This window comes from Camarhynchus parvulus, chromosome 2, assembly GCF_901933205.1.
Source record: "Camarhynchus parvulus chromosome 2, STF_HiC, whole genome shotgun sequence".
In the NCBI taxonomy this organism is placed as follows: Eukaryota; Metazoa; Chordata; class Aves; order Passeriformes; family Thraupidae; genus Camarhynchus; species Camarhynchus parvulus.
The window spans coordinates 148,041,128-148,061,084 of NC_044572.1; the positions used below are offsets into that span (position 1 = coordinate 148,041,128).

The 19,957-nt window shown below is 50.3% G+C and overlaps 1 protein-coding gene across 1 annotated transcript in view; it reads right to left on the reverse strand.

The window, feature by feature from the left end:
* PTP4A3 (protein tyrosine phosphatase 4A3) overlaps positions 1-19,957 on the reverse strand; it is a 42,766-nt gene that overhangs the window by 4,952 nt on the left and 17,857 nt on the right. Inside the window, exons 2-5 of the mRNA XM_030971836.1 lie at positions 5,979-6,789; positions 4,606-4,698; positions 549-679; positions 140-214 (exon numbers count right to left, since the gene is read on the reverse strand). Of these exons, the coding sequence (XP_030827696.1) occupies positions 140-214; positions 549-679; positions 4,606-4,698; positions 5,979-6,083 (404 nt within the window). The 5' untranslated portion in view covers positions 6,084-6,789. The remainder of the gene's footprint in view (positions 1-139; positions 215-548; positions 680-4,605; positions 4,699-5,978; positions 6,790-19,957) is intronic.

The following is a 19,957-nucleotide window of genomic DNA, read 5'->3' on the forward strand; positions in this document are numbered from 1 at the left end:
TGCATTGTTTTCCCACTCCCAAAGGAGAGAAAAGCAACCCTGGTGTCACCTAAAAAACCAAACCCTGGGACATGCCAGGTGTCTCCATTCCCTCAGAGAGGGACTTTCTGCCCTAACACCACAACACTGCTCCACTTACTGTCGGATGAACTGGATGGCATCTTCATACTTCATCCCACTCTCGATCAAGGCCAGCGCGACAAGGACGGGAGCGCTGAAAGGCAGAAGCAGCGGCTGTCACTCCCCAGTCACAGAGCCCAGAGGCTGATATCCACCATTTAAAGTTCAAGGAGAAGCTCAGGTAGCAGATCCTCCCCATCAACACCTATTCCCACTAAGGCTTCACAAAACCCTGCTTGAAGAAGGACTGGGAAAAGGAAGGAGGAGTACTGGCATGGTTGCCCCTCTCTTGCCTTCGTGGGGAGGTGGCAGCTGGGTCAAAACCCTGCTCAGATGGGGGCTGGGGAAGGGAAAGAGGAGAGCTGGCATGGTTTTCCCTCTCCTGCATTCATGAGGGGTGGCAGCTGAGGTGCTGGGCTCAGACTCACCGCCCCAGGCCGGCCACGCAGTGCACGGCCACGCAGCACCCGGGATCCTCACAGAACTTGGTCTTCAACAAGTTGAGCCAATCTTCCACAATCTTGCTGGGAGGAGGTGCTCCATCATCAAATGGCCAATCCTGCAAGGTTGGGAAGAGAGAAATGTTGTTAGGTCTCTGGGGAAAAACTTTCAGGGGCTGTTTTTTACTCAGGGTAATGGTGTTTAGGGCCTCAGCTGCAGGGAGGTAGAAGAGTGCCAGAACTGGGCTCACAGCATAGCTCTGTGGGGATACAGGTGGTTTTGATACAGGTGGCATCATCTGGCATACAGAATTCCCTGGCTGCTTTGGCTCAGGGTTTGAAGCCACACAAATCTAGGTCTGGAGTCCTCTGGCCTCCTATGGACAGGTTCAGTCTACAGAAGCACCTGTAGGATCTGCAACATGGTCCCCATGACCTCCTGCTTCTGCAGACCAGGATGGCCACCCCATGCTCCACCCCCATCCAGATGAGCTCACTGAACTTTGGGGTGATGCAGTTCCCATCCTCCCCCCTGCCAGCTCCTAATTCCAGCACTTGGGAGCACACTGTAGGGGATTTGAGCAAAAGGTGGCTCAAATGAAGATGGTTGACATATCAGAGCTTGATGAGTCTCGGGTCGGCTGTCTGTTCTCTGTCCCGAGATAAGTTAGGTGGTCCTGGAGTGGCCCCAGGCTCTGAAGAACGAGACTGGACTCTCTGGAGTCCGAACTTCGTATTGTTTATTATTTCTTATCTATAAAATATTTTCCCTGCCGAGCAGAGGTCTGTTCAGCAAGGCAGCCACAGGACTCTCTGACCGCCCCCGAGGCGGTATCATCTTTTTATACTACAAACTACGTATATCATATTTACCTTTAATTTCCAATACCTATCACCAATGTTAGACAGTGTATTTCTATTCTAAACCAATCCCCAAGTGCCAACATCACAGCAGAAAATGGAGAACAAGAAGAAGAAAGAAGAAGGATGAGACACGCCCTGTTCCCTCCATCTTGTCCCCATAACCCTTATACCAAAAATCCTAAAACTTGTATTTTCACCCTGTGTGCACTTTGTAAATACACCCATTAAACTCGTGTGACTTTCCAACTCTCATACAAAGCTGGCAATTCATTTGCAGGATCAAAGTCAAGCCACCAAGTGTTCCAGGCATCATGCCAAGATCTCCGAGCCCCCCGATGGGGTCTCAGGAGACTCCGCACATCTGAAGTGATGTGCTGAGCTCCCACAGACGAGGTGCTGGAATTCAGCTTCCTGCAACACATGGAGAGGAAGACCAAAAGAATGGTCTGGGGACCCACTAACACAGCCCTAGAGAGAGAGTCAAAGGGAGGGAGATCACTCCAAATGGCACCATTTAAATACCATCCTTCAGGAAAGGCTATTAAAGGACAAAGAAAAATATCCCATTTTCTTCTGAGCTTCATCCTCAAATTGTAGGGGTTCAAAATTGGAGCATGGTGAGGAAGTTGGTCAAATGGATTCTGCATTTGATACCCCTCAGCCCTGGGCTCAGTTATGAGGGTTAAGTGTCCCAAAATGGGGATTTCTTTCCCAAAACAGATTTGTCAGGAGGAGCATGGCCACTGGCCATGCAGCACTGGAACAGAGAAACAGAAAGGGCAGCATCCCTTGGAGAGGATGTGGCTTGGTGAGCACCAAAGAGTGGGGGGTACTGGGCCCTAATCCTAGATTTTGAGGAGTGAGTTACTAAGCTGCTGTGCTGGAGTCACCCTTGGTGTGAGATGGCAAAATAAGCTGCTTCACTTCAGTGTTTGAACAGGCAGTGAGATTTCTGTTGGGATCTGATAGCAAAGGAGTACTCTGGGCTTCAGGGTATTTGCAGTGTTTGAGCCAGCCCTCCTGGCTGGCCTGTGCCTGTCCTGCAAGGCCATCTCCTCCTGCAGGGCCATGTCCTCCCTGCAGCCATGAGTGCAGGTCAGGGGCTCACACCAGGGATGACACAGCACCCTACAGAATCATCCCCTGAGGGAATGGTTTGGGATGGAAGTCACCTTCAAATATCATCCAGTCCAACCCTCTGTCATGGCAGGGACACCTTCCACCATCCCAGGCTGCTGCAACCTGGCCATGAACACTTCCAGAGATGGGGCAGCCTCAACTTCTCTGGGCAACCTGTGCCAGTGTCTCACCACTCTCATGATAAAAACCTTTTTTCCTTATGTCTCATCTAAATCTGCTCTCTGTCAGTTTAAAGACATTCCCCCTTGGTCTATCAAAAGATGGCTGTGTAAATAGTCCAGCTCTCCTGCAGCCCTGTTAGGGACTGGAAGGGGCTTTAAGGTCTCCCCAGAGCTTTCACTTCTCCATATATAGGCCTATATATGGTCTATATATAGAAGCATAGAATTATTTAGGTTGGAAAAGCCCTCTAAGATCATCAAGTCCAACTGTTACCCAGCACTGACAAGGCCACCACTAAACCATGTCTCCAAGTGCCACATCTACAGCTCTCTTAAACCCCTCCAGGGATGGTGACTCCACCACTTCCCTGGGCAGGCTGGTTCAATGCTTGACAACCCTTTGAGTGAAGAAATTTTTCCTAATATCCAATCTAAACCTCCCCTGGAGTAACTGAAGATCATTTCCTCCTGTCTTGTTGCTTGCTACCTGTGAGAAGAGACCAACCCCCACCTGGCTACAACCTCCTTTAAGGGAGTTTTGGAGAGGAAAGATCTTCCCCAAGCCTTCTTTTCTTCACACTAAATACCTTCAGCTGCTCCTCATCAGACTTGTGCACCAAGATATATTTATATGCCAGATATATCTATGAGGATACAGATAAATAAATGAGGATACAGATAAAAATATACCAAACTGTGTATATCAAATAAAAAGATATACCATGATATCTCAAAAATATACAGAGATTTGATATAATTGTAGAGATATTTCTGTATCTGCAGAGATACATCTATCTATAGAAAACCAGGTTACAGATATCTCTTTATTTGCCTTATATAGTTTCTGTATGGTTATAGAAATGTTGATATAGAAGCTATTTAGTTTCTATACAGTGTCTCGTATAGTTTCTCTAACTCTTTATATAAAACACATCCTAGATATGTATCTCTCCACATAAGAGAGATATAAGAGATGTAAAGAGGTATGTATATCCTAGACATAGAAAATCAGACTGGAGGCTCCAGTTAGAAATGGGATAAAATGCAGAATTTGGTGTGTAGGGGAGCAGATATGATCTCAGACATACAGATTCTGTATATGCGGAATACAGTGATCTTTCCAAGATATATCTACTAGAGACACAGACTGCCTCCATATCTAGAGACATCTGCATCTGGAGGATCTGTATCTAGAGAGCCATGGGATTATCCACCCATATCCCTGAGGATCTAAGAGCCTCCCCTCTCTCTAGGATACACATTATACAGACAGAGCTATATTAAGAGGTCCTGCACACAGAGGACCACCCCAGGAGACACAAGGCATTTCCAAACCCTTCCCTAAATAATAAGCAGAGCCTCACTTCCCAGCTGGAGCTGAACTCCCTGGCAGGGCTATCACATCTGACATCATCTCCAATTACCTATCAGCCAAGATACAGCCCAGGCAGCTGCATGCTCTGCCTTTCCCAGCTTGCTGCCTGCTCCCTTTCATCCCCCCCAGCTGCACCAACCAGCTGCTGGAAGAGCAGAAAAACCCTCACAGCATGCCCCAGGATAAGATAACGCTGGGGGGAACGGGAACCATGTGCATCTTCCTCGTGGGATCAGGAGCTCTCATCCCTGGATGCTTCAGAGCCTGAGCAACAGGCAGGGAGGCAGCTGCCGACTCAGCCAGTGAGTCACAGTTTCGGCTGCGTGGGCAGCACGTCTCTTTTTAAAGCACCAGCCTCAGCTCAGCTCAGCTGGGCTTCCAGCTCTCCTCCTGCCTCTGTGTGACGCTGTGCTGGGCTGCCAGGGTGTTTAACAGCCCCAAGGGATGAGATTTTTAAGGGTGGTGTTGGGGCAGCCCCTTGCTGCCCATCCTACTGCCCACCTACCATGACAGTGATGCCGTCCTTCTCCAGGGGGGTCTTGTCATAGGTCACCTCACACACTCGCACGACCGTGGTGGCACCGTACTTCTTCAGGTCCTGGGGAGGGAAGGAGAAGGAGGGGTCTGAACAGACCCTGCCAGATGCACCCCACTTAACACTGACACATCCAAGCTCTGCTGTGACCATGTGGAGCAGTACAGACCCTTAAACAGTGCTGTGCCCCTTCTCTGAACCCTTGACTCATGGTCCATCCCTGGCAGGCACAAGGAAACACAAAATCCCAGGACACCGAAGCCACGTGGCCTTGTAGGATTTTTAACCAGCATCTTCATGACTCCTCAGAGTCACGAGTACCAATGGGCCCATTTATTTTTAAGCCCTGTCAGCCTCATCAGCAGGGATTTTATACCTCAGGCAAAGAAACATCCCTGACATGGGTGCCAGTCCTCTGAAGGAGAAATTGTTTGTGCCTGCTGAGGTCACACTCCTAGTGCAGAAATGCATGGAGGCAGCAGTGGGGGAGTCGTAGCATGCCCTGCCAGCCAAGCTCAGCATCTCACAGATGGCTCAGGGGCTCCTTCTCCACCTCGCTGCTGTATCCCATCATCACTCCAACCCTCTGCAGGCTCAGGCGTGGGTCTTGGGATGCTTCCAGCGTGGCTCAGTGCCCGGTGCGAGGATTGCCCCCGGATTATGCGCCCGGTGCGCCGGCCTCGCCGGGAACCATGAGATCATCCCCACTGATCCACCTCCTTTGTTCCCCATGGCTGCTCACCAGACCGTGGTGAGCCCCACATGCTCAGCAGCCCAGCCAAAAGTCTAAGAGACTGGAGGAAAGGGGAATTTTTCTCCCTTCCCACTGGTGTGGTCCCCATCGCCCTCTGCAGTGAGTATGGGGTGGCTGTCCCCAAATCACAGCCACCTTCCTGTCACCCTGAGGCACTGGCAGTCACACAGCTGCTACCACTGCTGGCTCTTCAACACCAAACTCTCCAGCACTACCCAACACACTCTAGGCACTGGAAATATGCTGGGATATTTGGGATCAAACGCCATTATTGAGGTGCTGGGAGGGACAGGGCAGGTTGTCTGCACCCACATGCATGGCTTCAAAACCCTGTGACATGATGTGCTAGTGGATCTGGCAGGGGATGCAGCGGGGATGGGGAAACTCTGCTCTATCTCTACTATGCCCAAACATCACACTTGGGGTCCTGAAAATCATCCCGTCCCAAAAAGCTGGCAATGATCGGACCCACTGCCCTCCAGGGGCTGTGGTACCAAAGGGGATGTGCTGCCCTCTCATCAACATCAGCTTTTAGCCCCAAAAGATGCAACTGGACCCTGGTCCCCACCTTCCAATCTCTCCTCCTTACCTCCAAAAAGGTGCTGAGTGTGGCATTGGTGGGGTTGTGGGTGATGAGGAACCTCATGTTTTTGTAGCAGACCTCCACGGGTGCAGGGCGGTTCATCCGGGCCATGGTGGGGACAGTGGGAAGGTGAGGTGGTGCTGACAGTGGCAGGGGAAAAACCCAAGAAAAGAGTGGTGTGGAGGGGAAAAAAAAAAAAAAAAAGAACAAAGAAAAACCCAACGACCCCTCTGCGCTTCAAAAATAAAAATTAAACAGGATCGAGAACTCAATATACAGACGTTGTGCAAATAATCCCAACTCCTGAGAGCGCACTGGCTTCCTTGACACCACAAGCCTCCCAGGGGGAAAAAAAAAAGCCAGATGGGGGGGAAAAATAATATTAATGAAATAATAATAATAATAATAAAAAAAAAAATCCCTTTGCTGTAGTGTTGGCGTCTTCTGCGTGTGTGCGACGGTGAGCGGCCACTGCCTCTGGTGCCGCGCGCTCCCGGGCGCTCTAGAAAGGCCTCTGCATATGGGGGGTGCTTGGTGGTGGCGGGAGGGTGGCCCCCGTCACGTTACCCCATCGGGGTATGTGGAGTACTTGGGGGTGGCACGGGGGGCCGGGAGCCTACGGGGCGGCGTCGGGCAGCGGTGCCTCGCTGGGGCGATCCATGCACGGGAGCCTTGAATGGTTGAGTCCGAAGGTCGGGGTGCTGGGCAGGACGAGGAGAGGCGGCTGGCGGCTGCTGCTTCACAGGGCGGGCTGCTGGGGGTTGTGGGGTTCACAGCTGCTCCTCAGCACCTCCATAAATCCCAGTGCAGAGCAAGGCTGCAGAGGAGAGAAAGGGAAAGGCGGTGGTGAGAGTGTGCTCCTCCACAAGGAAGCCCCTGGCTGGTGTGGGCGCCCCTAAAGGCACCATCACTTTCTACATCCCCTGTGAGCATCCCTGATCATTCTCATCTTAACAGGAGACCACAAATTAGAAAGTGAGGTGGCATTTAAAGCTAAAGCTGAAATATTATCTGCAGAGCTGGAATGGCACTGGAAAGCCAGAGAGGGTAACTCACATTTCACCTGTAGAACGGAAAGCACATGGCAGGGAAGGCCTTGCTCCCATATACCACCCAACATCTGCACCTGCTGGTGGAATTAAGCACCCAGTTCATGCCAGCTGATCCCCCCTGACACCCATCCAGACCCCCCTAGACCTCACCTTTGTGTCCCCAAAAAGCACGTTGAGTATCTCCACCCCAAATGCACGCTGTGCCCGAAACCAGCTGCCGCTGCCGCTAATCGGCCACATGCTCCTGGCGCTGGGCTCATGTCCACTAAACGCACCTCTAATGCTCTTAGGAGAATTAAGCTGCCTGCAAATGAGCTATCTTGGGGAGGGGGGGCCGAGGAGGGGGTTGTGTGTGTGTGGTTTTGCCAGGGTTGGTGATGGATGTGTCTCCCTGCCTGCTCATCCACATTCCCACACCACTGGCACATCGCTCTCAGCAACGGAGCCTGGCCCCTCCGCCCGTGGCATCTTTGCTTTCAAGGATGGCAGTGGGAAGAATTAAGAAAGAAAATCAACTCCCACTGTGTAAATACTCAAGTCCATGAGATGATGGGCCCAGCAGGGAGGCAAGGGCTCTGCCAGCCCCACTCAGAGCAGAGGGAAACCCAGCCAGAGCCTCCCCAGGTTGTTCCCCACTGGACTCTTGTTTTGAAGCTGGTCCTTCCCCCAGGTCAGCGGCTGCTTAGTGCTGGGTGGCCAGAGCCTCAAAATAGACCATAAGCACATAAGTAACATGAGCCAGGGCAGCAGGCACCCCCTTGGCTCTCCTCACAGCAGCCAGAAACTTTCCCCTCTGGAGTGTTTCACCCTTATGCAACGAGACAAGGTGGGAGCAGGGAGATGAGCTGAGCCCTGACCAGCTCATGACAGCACCTGGGTGCTGACAATGGGTTTGCTCAGGCCTGAGCATCATTTACAACGTGTTTAACGCCTCCTGGTTCTCCAGTGGTACCCAGGAATGAAAAAGTTAAATAGCAACAGGAAAATGCCAGGTGAGGTGTCAGGGGAAGCAGAGCTGCTCTGTTGAATGTGCCCAGTTTGGCTGCTAAAATCACAGACTCTTCCCAAAAACCATGTTCCATCACACCTGACTAATTTTTTTTTTTTTACTATAAAGAAGGGGATAATGCTATCCCAGAGTCCTGCAAGGATGTTCTGGAAAGTTCAAACCCTGCCTGGGCTGCAGGGGATGAGTGGGACATTCAACTTTCCACTCCCCACTGAGAAATCAGATTTTAGCAGCTGATGGAGGCGGGGAGCTTGGCTGAGGCATGGGAGTGAGGTGAGAGCTGCCTCTCTGAAGCATTTTAGGTGTGATTCAGAGCAGCTCAGCCCACAGATGATGCTGAACCCCCCAGGGTAGCTGATCCTCCCCACCTGGACCACAGCAGCTGGAATTTTTGCTCAAAGCTTGCAATGATCCTGCAAGATGGGCTGGGAAATCTGCTTCCACCACAGTGTTCACCATGCTTTTTCAGCGATGATGCCACCTATCACTTTGTCTGTGGGGTCTGCTTCTTCCCAAGACAATCTCACAATGGCTGGGTAAGAACCAATTTGTTATTTCTGGAGGGTAGTTCTGGGCTGGTTTTGGCTGTGTGGCTCCTGCATGTCCAGCTGCCAATCTGCTGGCCAGCACAACCACAAAAAGGGACGGGAGGTGGGAGAGTTGGGCAACCACAGTTGCCTGCTCAAAGGGAAGAGCTGATGCAAAGTAGGAATTGCCCCAAACCATCAGCTTGAAAGCCCAGTTTCTCTGAAACAAAGGACTTGAGGATACTTTGCTTTTACTTTTCATGCCTTTGCTCTTCAGGCTTCCAGCATGTTTAATGCCATCTGTCCTAACGATATGATCTGATCCTGATGATTGATCTGATTTGACACACCAGCACCAGAGGTGCACAAGGGAAAGCATAAAAAAAAAAGACTTTTCTCCCTCCAAACAACCTCATACCTCATTTTAACCGGCAGCCAGAGACATCAGCCCATGTTTACCCATGTCCTGGATTAAATCCCACCTGCTGAGCAGCCTCGTGGGGCTGGGAGCTGCTGCCAGCACCAATGCCAGAGCTGCCCCCTGTCATCATCCAGCACACAGTTCATGCTCCATCGGTGCTCTGGATCCTGGACAATTTTTTATTGGCTTGGGTGTGCTTGCTGCCAGTAAGGGAGGCTCAGTGGGAACCGCCTGCCTACGAGAACAGCGAGTGCTCCTTTCCCACAAGGTCTCCTCTCTCCAGTGGAAGTGTTTCAAGTATTTTGGCAATCACACATCCCAGCAATTCAGTCCCAAAGCCCATAAATCCCTAATGGGTATTCAATCACAAATCATCCCCGGCGGTTCAGGCTGCAATGCTGATCTCCATATTAAGCATGGCAGAACAATGTGGAAAAGGGAATTTCAGCTAATATTAATAACCTGCCAAGTGGAATAGAAATCCTTCTCATTTGAGCGCTCCGGGGGATGTAGAGGAAGCATGTGAGGACACAGTGAACAAGCCCTGGATGAGGATGCTCAGCAATGCAGTGCTGGCCTGTCAGGCTCAAACCCATTTTGGGGAACCTCAATGAAAGGAGGCTGTAGCCAGGTGGGGTTGGTCTCTTCTTCCACATAACAAAGGACAGGACAAGATGAAACAGCCCCAAGTTGTGCCAGGGGAGATTTAGATTGGGTATAAGGAAAAATTTCTTCACTAAAAGGGTGCTCAGACATTGGAGCAGGCTGCCCAGGGAAGTGGTGGAATCAGTATCACTGGAAGTGTTCAAGAGGCATGGATATGGTATATGGTTTAGTGGTGGACCTGGCAGCGTTAACAACTGATCTCAGAGATCTTTACCAACTTTAATGATTCTATAATTTTCTTTTCACCATGAGTGTGGAAATTTATGCTTACACAAGAATTTTACAGCCAAGAGCCGTTTGAAGATCCAGTATGAACACACACCAGTGTGGCAAGACAGCAGTGAAGGTTGCTGCTCTTGGAGATGGGGGCCACTGAGCCATCATCTCCTTGTCTTACACCCCCACAGTTGAGGGGATCACAGGGCTCTCTGAAATATTCCTTTGCAGTATGGCAACGCCACTACAAACGTCTTGGCCTCATCACAGATGTCCGGGGACTGAGCCTGCAACAAAGGAATGAGGCTGATCTTCCTCAGGGCAACTTGATGGAAAATAAAGGTCAGATCTTCTTCACCCAGTGACTGGAAGAGCTTGGTTGGAGCAGTGAGCAGCTGCCTGACCTGATGGCTGTGCTGCTGGTACCCGGCTAGCAGGACACAGATGGTGGAGTCAGGTTTTCCTAAACACAGCACATCCCCAAGAGAAGGAAAAGGAAGCTGTGCAGAGCCAAAGTGTCGCTCCACATGAGCTTCAGCAGCGGGACTCGGAACAAAGGCTCTCACTCACCCAAACAATGTGTATCTCACCCGTACATAAATATAGCGATCTCAGAGTGAGCACATCTCCTGTTCAAAGTTCATCTTCAGAGAAATCCAACAAAACACCCAGCTGTGTCACACTTTCTTGACCTCTCTCCTGCTTTCAGCTCACGTAGCAAGACACCGACCAGCCCTTTCCCCTTAAGGCTGATGAAGTCCTGCTCTCCCTGCTCCCAACAAGCATTTCCATCACCCTGAAAACTGAATCCAAGTTTCTGAGTATATCCAGTTATCACCATGCAGAAGTTTCTGCACACATCCGTTGCCACTGACATGAGTGACCATGGGGAGCAGGTCTCTGAGGCTCAGCTGAACACGTAAGATTTGTACCAGCAGTACCACCACTGTCACCATTGCCACCAGCATGAGCAGCACCAGCAGCATCACCATTGCTGCCATTGCCACCAGTGTCACCACTGCCACCACCATCACTGCAACCAGAATCAGCAGTACCACCACTGTCACTACTGCCACCACAACCACCACAATGACCATGAGCATCACCACTGCCACCACTACCACTGCCACCAGCATTACCAGCACCACTGCCATCAACACCACCACTGCCACCAGCATCAGCAGCACCAGCACCACCACTGCCACCATTCCAAGCATTGCCACCAGTTCCACCAGTGCCACCACTATGAGCAACACTACCACTGCCACCACTGCCACTTCCACCAGCACGAGCAGCATCACCACTGCCACCATCACCATCACTGCCAGGGAGAACAGGTCCCAGGACACAGAGAGCCACAGTGTTGTCCCCAGCCTGTGACTGCAGCTGGGACACAGCCAATGTGCTGAGATTTCCTCCAGTTGCATCCGCACGGAAGGAAACAGGAAAGGTCCGGGAGGAGAGCGACGGAAACAAAACACCCAGCAGGAGCCGGCATCTGTGGGGAGAGGTGCAAGCAGCCACCAGCACATCCTGCTCCAGGGGCAGAGATGCACAGAGCAGATGGGATGTCCTGGAAAAGCCATGCTGGGTACCGCGGTGGCTGTGGGGTACCTGCTGCCAGGGGCAAAGCAGTGCCCAGCACCATCTGCCAGGGAAGCATCATGAGATTTCTCCTCCAAGGGGTTATTTTTTTAGGTTGTTTCTCTTGCTGTACGTGATGTTTTCTTAGCAAAACACAACAAGGAGGATTAAAAATGCACAGGCGTAGAGGGAGAGCAATGGGGAGCTCTTGGCACCCATGAAAACACACCTGCAAGATAAACCAAGTCATGCATCTTTCCCCACATCCTTTTTGGTGTGCAGTAAATACTGGCTAACATGAAATTTTGCTGAAGAGAGCTGTGCAGCCCTTGATTTTACAGCTCCAGCTGCACTTAAGGAGTTTGGTAGCATTTAGAGAGCAGGGAAAGATGCCAGCATTTGCAAGCAGGAGGCACTCAGGACACCAGGAAAGAGGGAGGAATGGGGAAACTGAGGCAGCGAGCCAGCCAGCCAGATAAAAAGGAGAGCAAAGTCTTCCCAGCACTGTGCAAGCTGGGAATGCACCGGAGGCACTGGTAACATGATCAACCCTTTCTTATCTTGTATTTGCACCTTTTGTCTTTGAAGAGAGGCTGAAGCACAGAGTGGAAAGTGTCTACAAAGGTCCTTAGGGAGTTGTTTTTCCCTCTCACCCAGATTCACAACCCCTGGACACGGACCCTGTGCTCACACTGGAATTCCTGTGATGCCACCAGTGTCAGGGCTGCCTCTCCTGTCCAGAGCTCACAGGGCAATGCCCTGGAGGAAACATGATGCTTCAAGCACCCTTCAACAGCCCTTTCACTGGAATTTCAGCTTTTCCCTTCTCATGCAGCCCCCAAGCAACTAGAATTTGAAGTCTCCATGGACAGCTTTTTAACCTAATTCCTTCTTGTACCAGAAGAGATTCAGCCATCAGAGAATCACAAAAACCACAAAAAGGCACTAAACCTTCTGCACTGTGGGGAAAAGGAACCCTCCCAACTGAACACAGTCCCCCATCCATCCCTCCCACCCTGTCCCCAGCAGTGGACAACTCACAGGCAGCCACCAGTGGCCCTGCTCACAGTGAGATTCTGGTTTTATGATCTGGGATATCCCCTCCACTGCCTTCCCCCAGCAGCCACGAGGAGCTCACAGCCGTGTGCTGACGTCAGAGGTTTTTCCTGGCTTGGATTTGAAGGGAAAGGAGGAAAAAAAAGAAAAAAGAGGGGGGAGGAAGAGAGGCCAACTCCACGGGGAAAAGTAATAACAGGCTTGAGGCTGGCTGCCTCACAGATCTGCAGAGGGTGTGCCCTAGAGGGATTTTTTGGGGAGGGGTGGAAAGTTTGGTCCTTTGGGGATGGATGGTCCCCATGCTCTGGTGGCCGACACACAGGGAAGTCAGGCACCCCAAATACTGGGGGCCAGCTCCCCCCATCCTTCAGGGATTTCTTTTGGCCAAAAGAATCAGGGGGAAAAAGGCAATTCTGTGTGTGATTGGGCATTTGCAGGCTTCAAGCCTTGTCCAACAGTATCTTTGGAAAGAAAAGAATCCCAAAGCAGCATCCTTGCCCCAAAACACACACTGGGGGCAAAGTGACCCCAGTGGTTCCCCCCAACAAGTGCCACTGCCACATGTCTCTCCCACCCTGAAACTCTGGTGCAGCTGAACATCTGTTCAGCTTTTTCTTGTGGTTTCTCACAGTATTTTGAGCAATTTAATACTTGTGGCAGGTGGCAAAGCTTGGGGGTGGGGGTGCAGAACGATGTGTTTTTTTTGGGTAACACGAGAAACAGCAGCACACTCCTGGGAAGGGCAGGGAGGAGCTGCCATGACCTCCCCTTCGAGGTACAGTTTGAGCCTAAACCTCTGTCCCATGAGACCTGAACTTTGCTATTTGCAATGTCCCTCCTCAGTGGGGGATTCTGATGGGAAGTTGTTCCTACATTACCTGGTCAGGCCACCAGGAGCCCTGACCCAAGGCCACCAGAGCCCTGTCTGCGTCACTGGCGCCTCTTGCACAATTCCCCAACCCAGACAGGCTGCGGTGGCTTTGATGGAAGTTTGCTGATGAAGGGGGCTCCAAGGGACTCAAATCTACCCAAAGGGTGGATTTTGACCTGCAGACAATGTTGAAATAGTGTTCTGTGACATGCTGGAGATGCAGCACAGGACAGAACATGCTCTGCCTGTGATGTGTCCCATGGAAAGATCTCTGGTAGCATCATGCTATGGTCAGGATTGTCCAGAGAAGTCAAGCTCTGGAGAAAGGCACCTCTTCCAAGTCAATGGCACCAGGTTTAGAGGGTCTCTGAGCTTCCTCCACCATCCAGACCCTGTGCTGCTTGGGGTTGTCCTCCCAAGCCACCTTGCTGTTGCTCTGCACTATTTCACACATTTCACCCCAAGACAGGGTCACACAAATTGTAACAGGCTGCTGGGAAGTGGCAGCACCACCAGCCCTCTCCTGTGTGGGGGACACCAAAGCACTTCTGAAGGCAGCCACCAAGCCCATGGGGACAGTGCTGCAGGATTTGTCTCCTCCTCATCCTCTCCAGCCATGGCTATTGTCACTTTATCAGCAGAAACTGCCCTTTGAAACAGCCCCTCCAGTGATGTCCATCTTCCAGCAGGATGGGACAGAGATGCTCCATGTAGGTGAGAAGTGTCCCCTCAGGAGTATGAACAACACAGAGAGGTCCTGGGGAAAACACAATTGAGTGTCAGCCAGGACATTTAAAAGCCATGGAGCAAGTGAAGGAAGATGGGAAAACAGGCTGCCCCTGGGTAGAATGTGTCAAGGTCTGGCAGTGTTATCAAGACCCCCCAGCACATCATGCTCCTGGCTCCTCCCACTAAGCCCAGGTCTTGCAGAGATGTTTTTCCCTAAAACTCTCTTCCAGAAAACTCCTTAGCTCCAGCACAAAGCCACAGCAGAGCTCTGTGGCTGCCACAGGTCAAGTGCTCTGCAAAAGCAACATGTTGACAAAGCTCTAGGGACAAAGGTGGGTACTTCCAAGTTGCCAGTTTTTTTTGGAAGCATGGCTACAGCATGGCCTGATCCTGTACCCTCTCCTGTTCCCTTGCAGCCTCTCCTACCTTCCTGGACTCAGCCATCCTCACTGACAGGGACAAAATCCTATGGTCCTGCTGCCCTTGTGCAAAACCCCAAAGCTGTGCCAAGAGTTGTCCCCCACCCGTGGGAGCTTGCAGAGCAAATGAAGGTGGTTTTCTTTCAAATAGAAGATCAAAGGGCATGAAATGCTGAAAGTCACAGCTGTTCTTGCTGGAGGGACAGCAATGTCTCCACTCCCTCTGCCAAGCCTGCCTGGTGTGTAAAGCATGCCTCAAGTCCTCAGCCCGAATTGCACCTTGTCCACATGGGCGATGGGGGACTAAACTGGAAGGAGGAGGAAGAAAGATCAAGCATCACTCTGGAGGAAGGAAATTAAGGCAGTGGAGAACTCAGATTGCTCAGGGTCTACAAACCAGAATAATAGAATTGTAGACAGAATTGTAAAATTATTCAGGTTGGAAAGGATCTCCAAGCTCATCAAGTCCATCCTTCAACCAAGTACCATCCTGCCCCACCAAACCACATTCCTGACTACCATGTCTACCCGTTTTTGAACACTTTAGGGATGATTTCCACCAGTTCCACCATGCCAATGCTGAGTGCTCCTTCAGTGAAGAAACTCCTCCTGATACCCAACCTGAACCTCCCTTGGTGCAACTTGAGGCCTTTCCCCAGCTACAGAACTTCTGAAACCCAAAGCCCCTTGGAAATGGACCTTGCAGTTGGGCTCAGATGGGCATAAAAAGGTGAGGATGTGGCTGTGGCACTTTCTCCAGCTCAGGAATTGGTGGTCAGGGAGACCTCGCTGCAGGCTTTCAATGTATTAAAGACAGGTTGAAAAAAAAAAAGAATGAAAAAGACTTTTACATGGGCCTGTAGTGATAGCACAAAAAGCAACAGCTTTAAATTGAGAGAGGGCAGGTTCATATTGAACATAAGGAGGAAATTTGTTATGATGGGAGTGGTGACACTCTGAAACAGGTTGCCCCCAGAAGCTGTGGCTGCACCACCCCTGGAAATGTTCAGTGCCAGGTGGGATGAGGCCTTGAGCAACCTGATTGCAATAGAATGTGTCCCTGTCCATGGCAGCGTGGTTGAAGCTAGATGATCTTTAAAGGTCCTTTCCATCCCAAACCATTGCATGATTCTCTGAGTGTCTGAAGGCCAGAGTGGTTGGGTGTCACCATGACCCTTCCTCTGGGTTCTCCACATCAGCTCCCACCCAGCTTCCCACTTGCAACTTCCTCAAGTGGGGTTCAAACTGGATTCAAGTTTAACCAAAGTATTAAAAAAACCTTGCTGGAACACGACACTCAGAATTAGGAAAATGGGATGAAAAATCCCTTGGGCTGGAGCCCTACAATGCTGCAGCTTGGGACTTGATGGTTTTGGACTGCAAAAATGGGCTCCCCAATTACCATCAAGGCTGTTCCTTTCTGGGCTGCACACCAGAAGCAGGGAGCAGCTGCTGCAGGCCCAGATGAGCAGATTTTAAATCACATCCTCACTTGTCACACAGAGATGCTCTGGCATGCCAAGGCTGCTCCCAGCCACTGTTGGAGGCGAAACCAGCTAAAAAAAGATGGCAAACTATACAGATCCTGGCACTTCTTGAACTTAAATGAACTGTCTTTTGATACAGAAGATGAAGAGTCATCCAATCCTGTTCCTGTCATTCACAGGAAGGATTTCCAGCAGTGGCTTTGTAAAAGCCAGCAAACGCCCTGGTATTTCAGGAAGGGAAATTGCAATGATTTGCATGAGCAAAAAGCTCATGTCAGAGCCACTGCGGGATGATGATACTTGGTGCTCTTCCCATCCTGTCAGGGAAAGCAAGGAGAAGGTCATGCAGCACAGCCAGCTGGCTTTGATGGACCGCACCCAGGTGATTTTGGAGATCATCGAAGGAGAAGGACCACATCCTCAGGGGAATGGCAGGATGAGGAAGAAATCCATCCTGTCTAGAGAAGAACCACCACCTGAACACCATAACAAGAGGGAACGGTGCACCCAGGAAAAGCAAATCCAACAGTGGGATGTTGCAACCTCAAAGCTCCTTTCCAGACTGATACCACTCTTGGGACAACATGGAGGTGAAGTGGTCATCACCAAGTGGTTTTGGGGCTGGAGAAACCTGCAGTCAGCATCACTTCTCCCCAAAATCCCAAAAGGTTGGAAGGAGAGGGTCTGACTGTTCAGGAAGTAGCCAGGAAAGCTTACTCACGAGCATGCTTTGCCTTTGACTCTTCTTTCATCTAGATTCTTGAATAAATCTGGTGCTGCCTATAGGGAAATGCAAATTCCCTGGAGAAAGGGGAGCGTTTGAAGGTGCTGGCTGCTCTGACGTGCCAGGCAAGGAAGCGACGCTTTTATCACCTGAAAATTAAATAAAGCCTGAGATGTGAAGCCTCCCCACCCTGCTAAGCAGGAAAACTTCCTCAGCTCCTAGGGCCAGATCCAGCAGGGATGGGACAGGCAGGATGCAGCGTTTCATCCCTGCTCTGCACATCCTCCCCAGCCCCAGGGGTGAGCTTTAATGGCCTGGAGACACGCAAGCTGCTCCGTCTCCGCTTGGTTTCCCGGCTCCGCTTGGCTCCCTGGCTCCCGGATGGTTTCTGAGGCATTTTGACACCCTGGCGTGGGTGGCATTTCCAAGCCACCCTTGCTGTGCTGGAGCAGGCTCTAATCAAGCTGAAAGCAAATGAGCTTCCCTGGGTAAAGAAGCTTCAAGCTCAAATTCATCATTTATGATGAAGCTGACTGATGATAGCAAATGTTTCTGGGGATGCACATGCACATGCTCTGCCTCTCAGCAGGGAAAAAGGGAAAGGAGGTGAATGAAAAAGCAACACCAGTAACGAGCTGTCTGGGTTAAATACTGGCTTTGAAATCTGTCCAGAATGGTCCCTGTCCCTCTGCTCCCAGGGGCACACAAGAGGGTTTCAGCCTGGGGAGGAGGCAGACAGACATTCCCTGTTCTGTTGGCCATGAGTGTATCCTGGGAGGGTTTTTCTCCACCTCTTTTTCATGCTGCTTCCTAAAGAGCCAGGCTGTTGCAAACAGAAAACAAAACATTGAGGAATATCTATGGAGACTTTGCAGAACACTCAGTGCTGACTTAAGGCTCAATTAATTCCCCCATTGTAAGCTCCTTTGGTACAGAGAAAAAGCAAAATTAGGGCATTCCTATTAATATACCTGGCTCCATGATGAAATCCATACTATTTCACTACCCTAGAAGAAAAACCCTACAAACACAGATGTGTACACAGTACTTCAGCAGCCAGCACAAAGGATATTTTGCTACTTCACAAATAATTTAAATTTGGCATTGCACATGACAACCAAGAGCAAAATCAGCCTGGTGTGGCCTGGACCACAGTGGGACAGAGGGAGTAGAGAGGGACTGTAGATGTCCCTTCCAGCCACAGGACATGGGGCTCATCTGCTTCAGTGTAAAGTCAGCAGGTACTGGTTTGGCTCAGTTCTACCAGCACGAGGCTGTCTTGGCAAAGGCACCATGGAGTCGATCATGCCTTGGGGGAGTTAAGAAATAAATAAAAAAGTTTATTTTCAGCTTGATCTGTTCCCAGCCCATGTCTCTACAAACAGGCAGCTGTACTGGCAGGGCACTGTGGGCAGCACTGGGACAGGCAGCCAAGGGTTGCTAAATGAGCACTGTAATTCAATGCTGAGCCATGGGGTGAAACTCTGCCGTGTGTTCCCACTGGGGAATTTCTCTGGCATTTTCTTTTATCAGCTGGTCAATAAAACATCCCCATCCTGTTTCCAGATCTCCTGTAAGTGTCATTCGTCACGCAGATGGAGCACATCCTCTCTGCTGTCATTAGCACGTCCTGGGCTGGCATTTACTAGAAACAGAGGGACTTCCCTCAAGCTCCACCAGACAGTGCCACCCTAAAGATTGTGGGGACCTCAGCAAGAGACCTCCCTGCAAGGTTTGGAAATTCCAACCAACCTGTCCCATGTGGCTGGACCCACAGCCTCCCTGTCTGAGTCTCACCAGTTGGCAGGACTGTGATCTGCATCTGGCTGGGTGCACCCATGCAGCCATCACCTAACTCAGGCACAGAGGAACTCCTGCCCCAAATCTGCTCCCAGGAGACTGGCATAGTGTAGGAATAGAAGCCTTTAGTTAACACTAAGGATCAACTCTGAGCTCACCCAATTCTCCAGCAAAACTCAGGCAGGAGCATCATTGTGGCATTTTGCCTCCAAAGCTGGTGACAACACCACCAACTCCTCACCACGAGCACATCCCAGCCACCCTTCCAGCTTGCAGCCACAGCACCCAGGATGAGGAACATTCACAGCATGCAGGACCAGTAGTGCATCCCTCTGATGCCATGGCATTGATAAAAGCCTGGTCTTCAACCTGTCCCCTTCAATAAAACAACAGCTCCATGAAATCTCCCCTGACTTTAGTGGATACCAATTTTAGCCCAGCTGCCTGCATGACGCCTCTGCTGCATTTTTATGCCTAGCTTCAGGCAATATTCTGATTTTTGTAATGCCTGAAGACAGTTGTGGGGAATACACAGCCATTTTTAAAGCAATGGCAAAAATAAATCAGTGTTTTAAAGGGAAACAGAGGGGGGAAATAGCCTTGTTCTGAAAAAAAAACTTACGAAGATTTGCTGACAAAACCCACCAACATGTGAGACACTCCTATTCTGATCCCCATCTCTGAGCCATGAAATCACAAAGCTGGACCATAGGCTGCCCCACTTGTCTACAGTTCACTGCCACTCTGTGCTTGTTATCTTGGGGGAATGGAGTGAGGTTACATGGCTGTCCTGTGCAAAAGCTTGTTGCACATTTGTTGTCATTCAGATATGTTTAAAATCTGATTGGTTTTTTTTTAAACTTTCATTTTTGGAAGTGATTTATCATGCCTCTGCATTTTAGCAGAGAGCACTAAATGGATGGAGGATGCTCAAGAGCAACTCTGGGATATACAGAAGGTATTTCCATGTCACATTAACCCAGACTTGTACAATATGAGAATTTGAGACAAACTTTGTCTCAAATCACGCCTTTCTCAATGAGTTCATTTTCAGGAAGCTGTCCCATCCACTAACCTCAAAAAATGTCTCTGGCTCGCATCCATTAAAACAGATAAGTGAGAGTTTGTAAGTTCATAACTTGAACTGAAGTCAGAAAGTTTTGTCTTTCATTTTCTAGAGCTGATTCATGGCCAGCCTGACCCGAAATGTGGGCTTGCTTCAAGTTTTTTGTCATTTCAGGGTTCATTTGCAGTTTAAAGTGATGCTCTTTTCCTGCCTGAAGTCTCCTGTGCTCTCATCCCAGCTCAGTACTGGCACAGCTTCTCTCTGCACTCCTCAAACGCGCGTGGTCAAACTTTTCAAACCTGATCAAGTGAAATGCCCCTGGATTTGCTTCTTTGCCAGAAATTCAGAGGGACGTCAG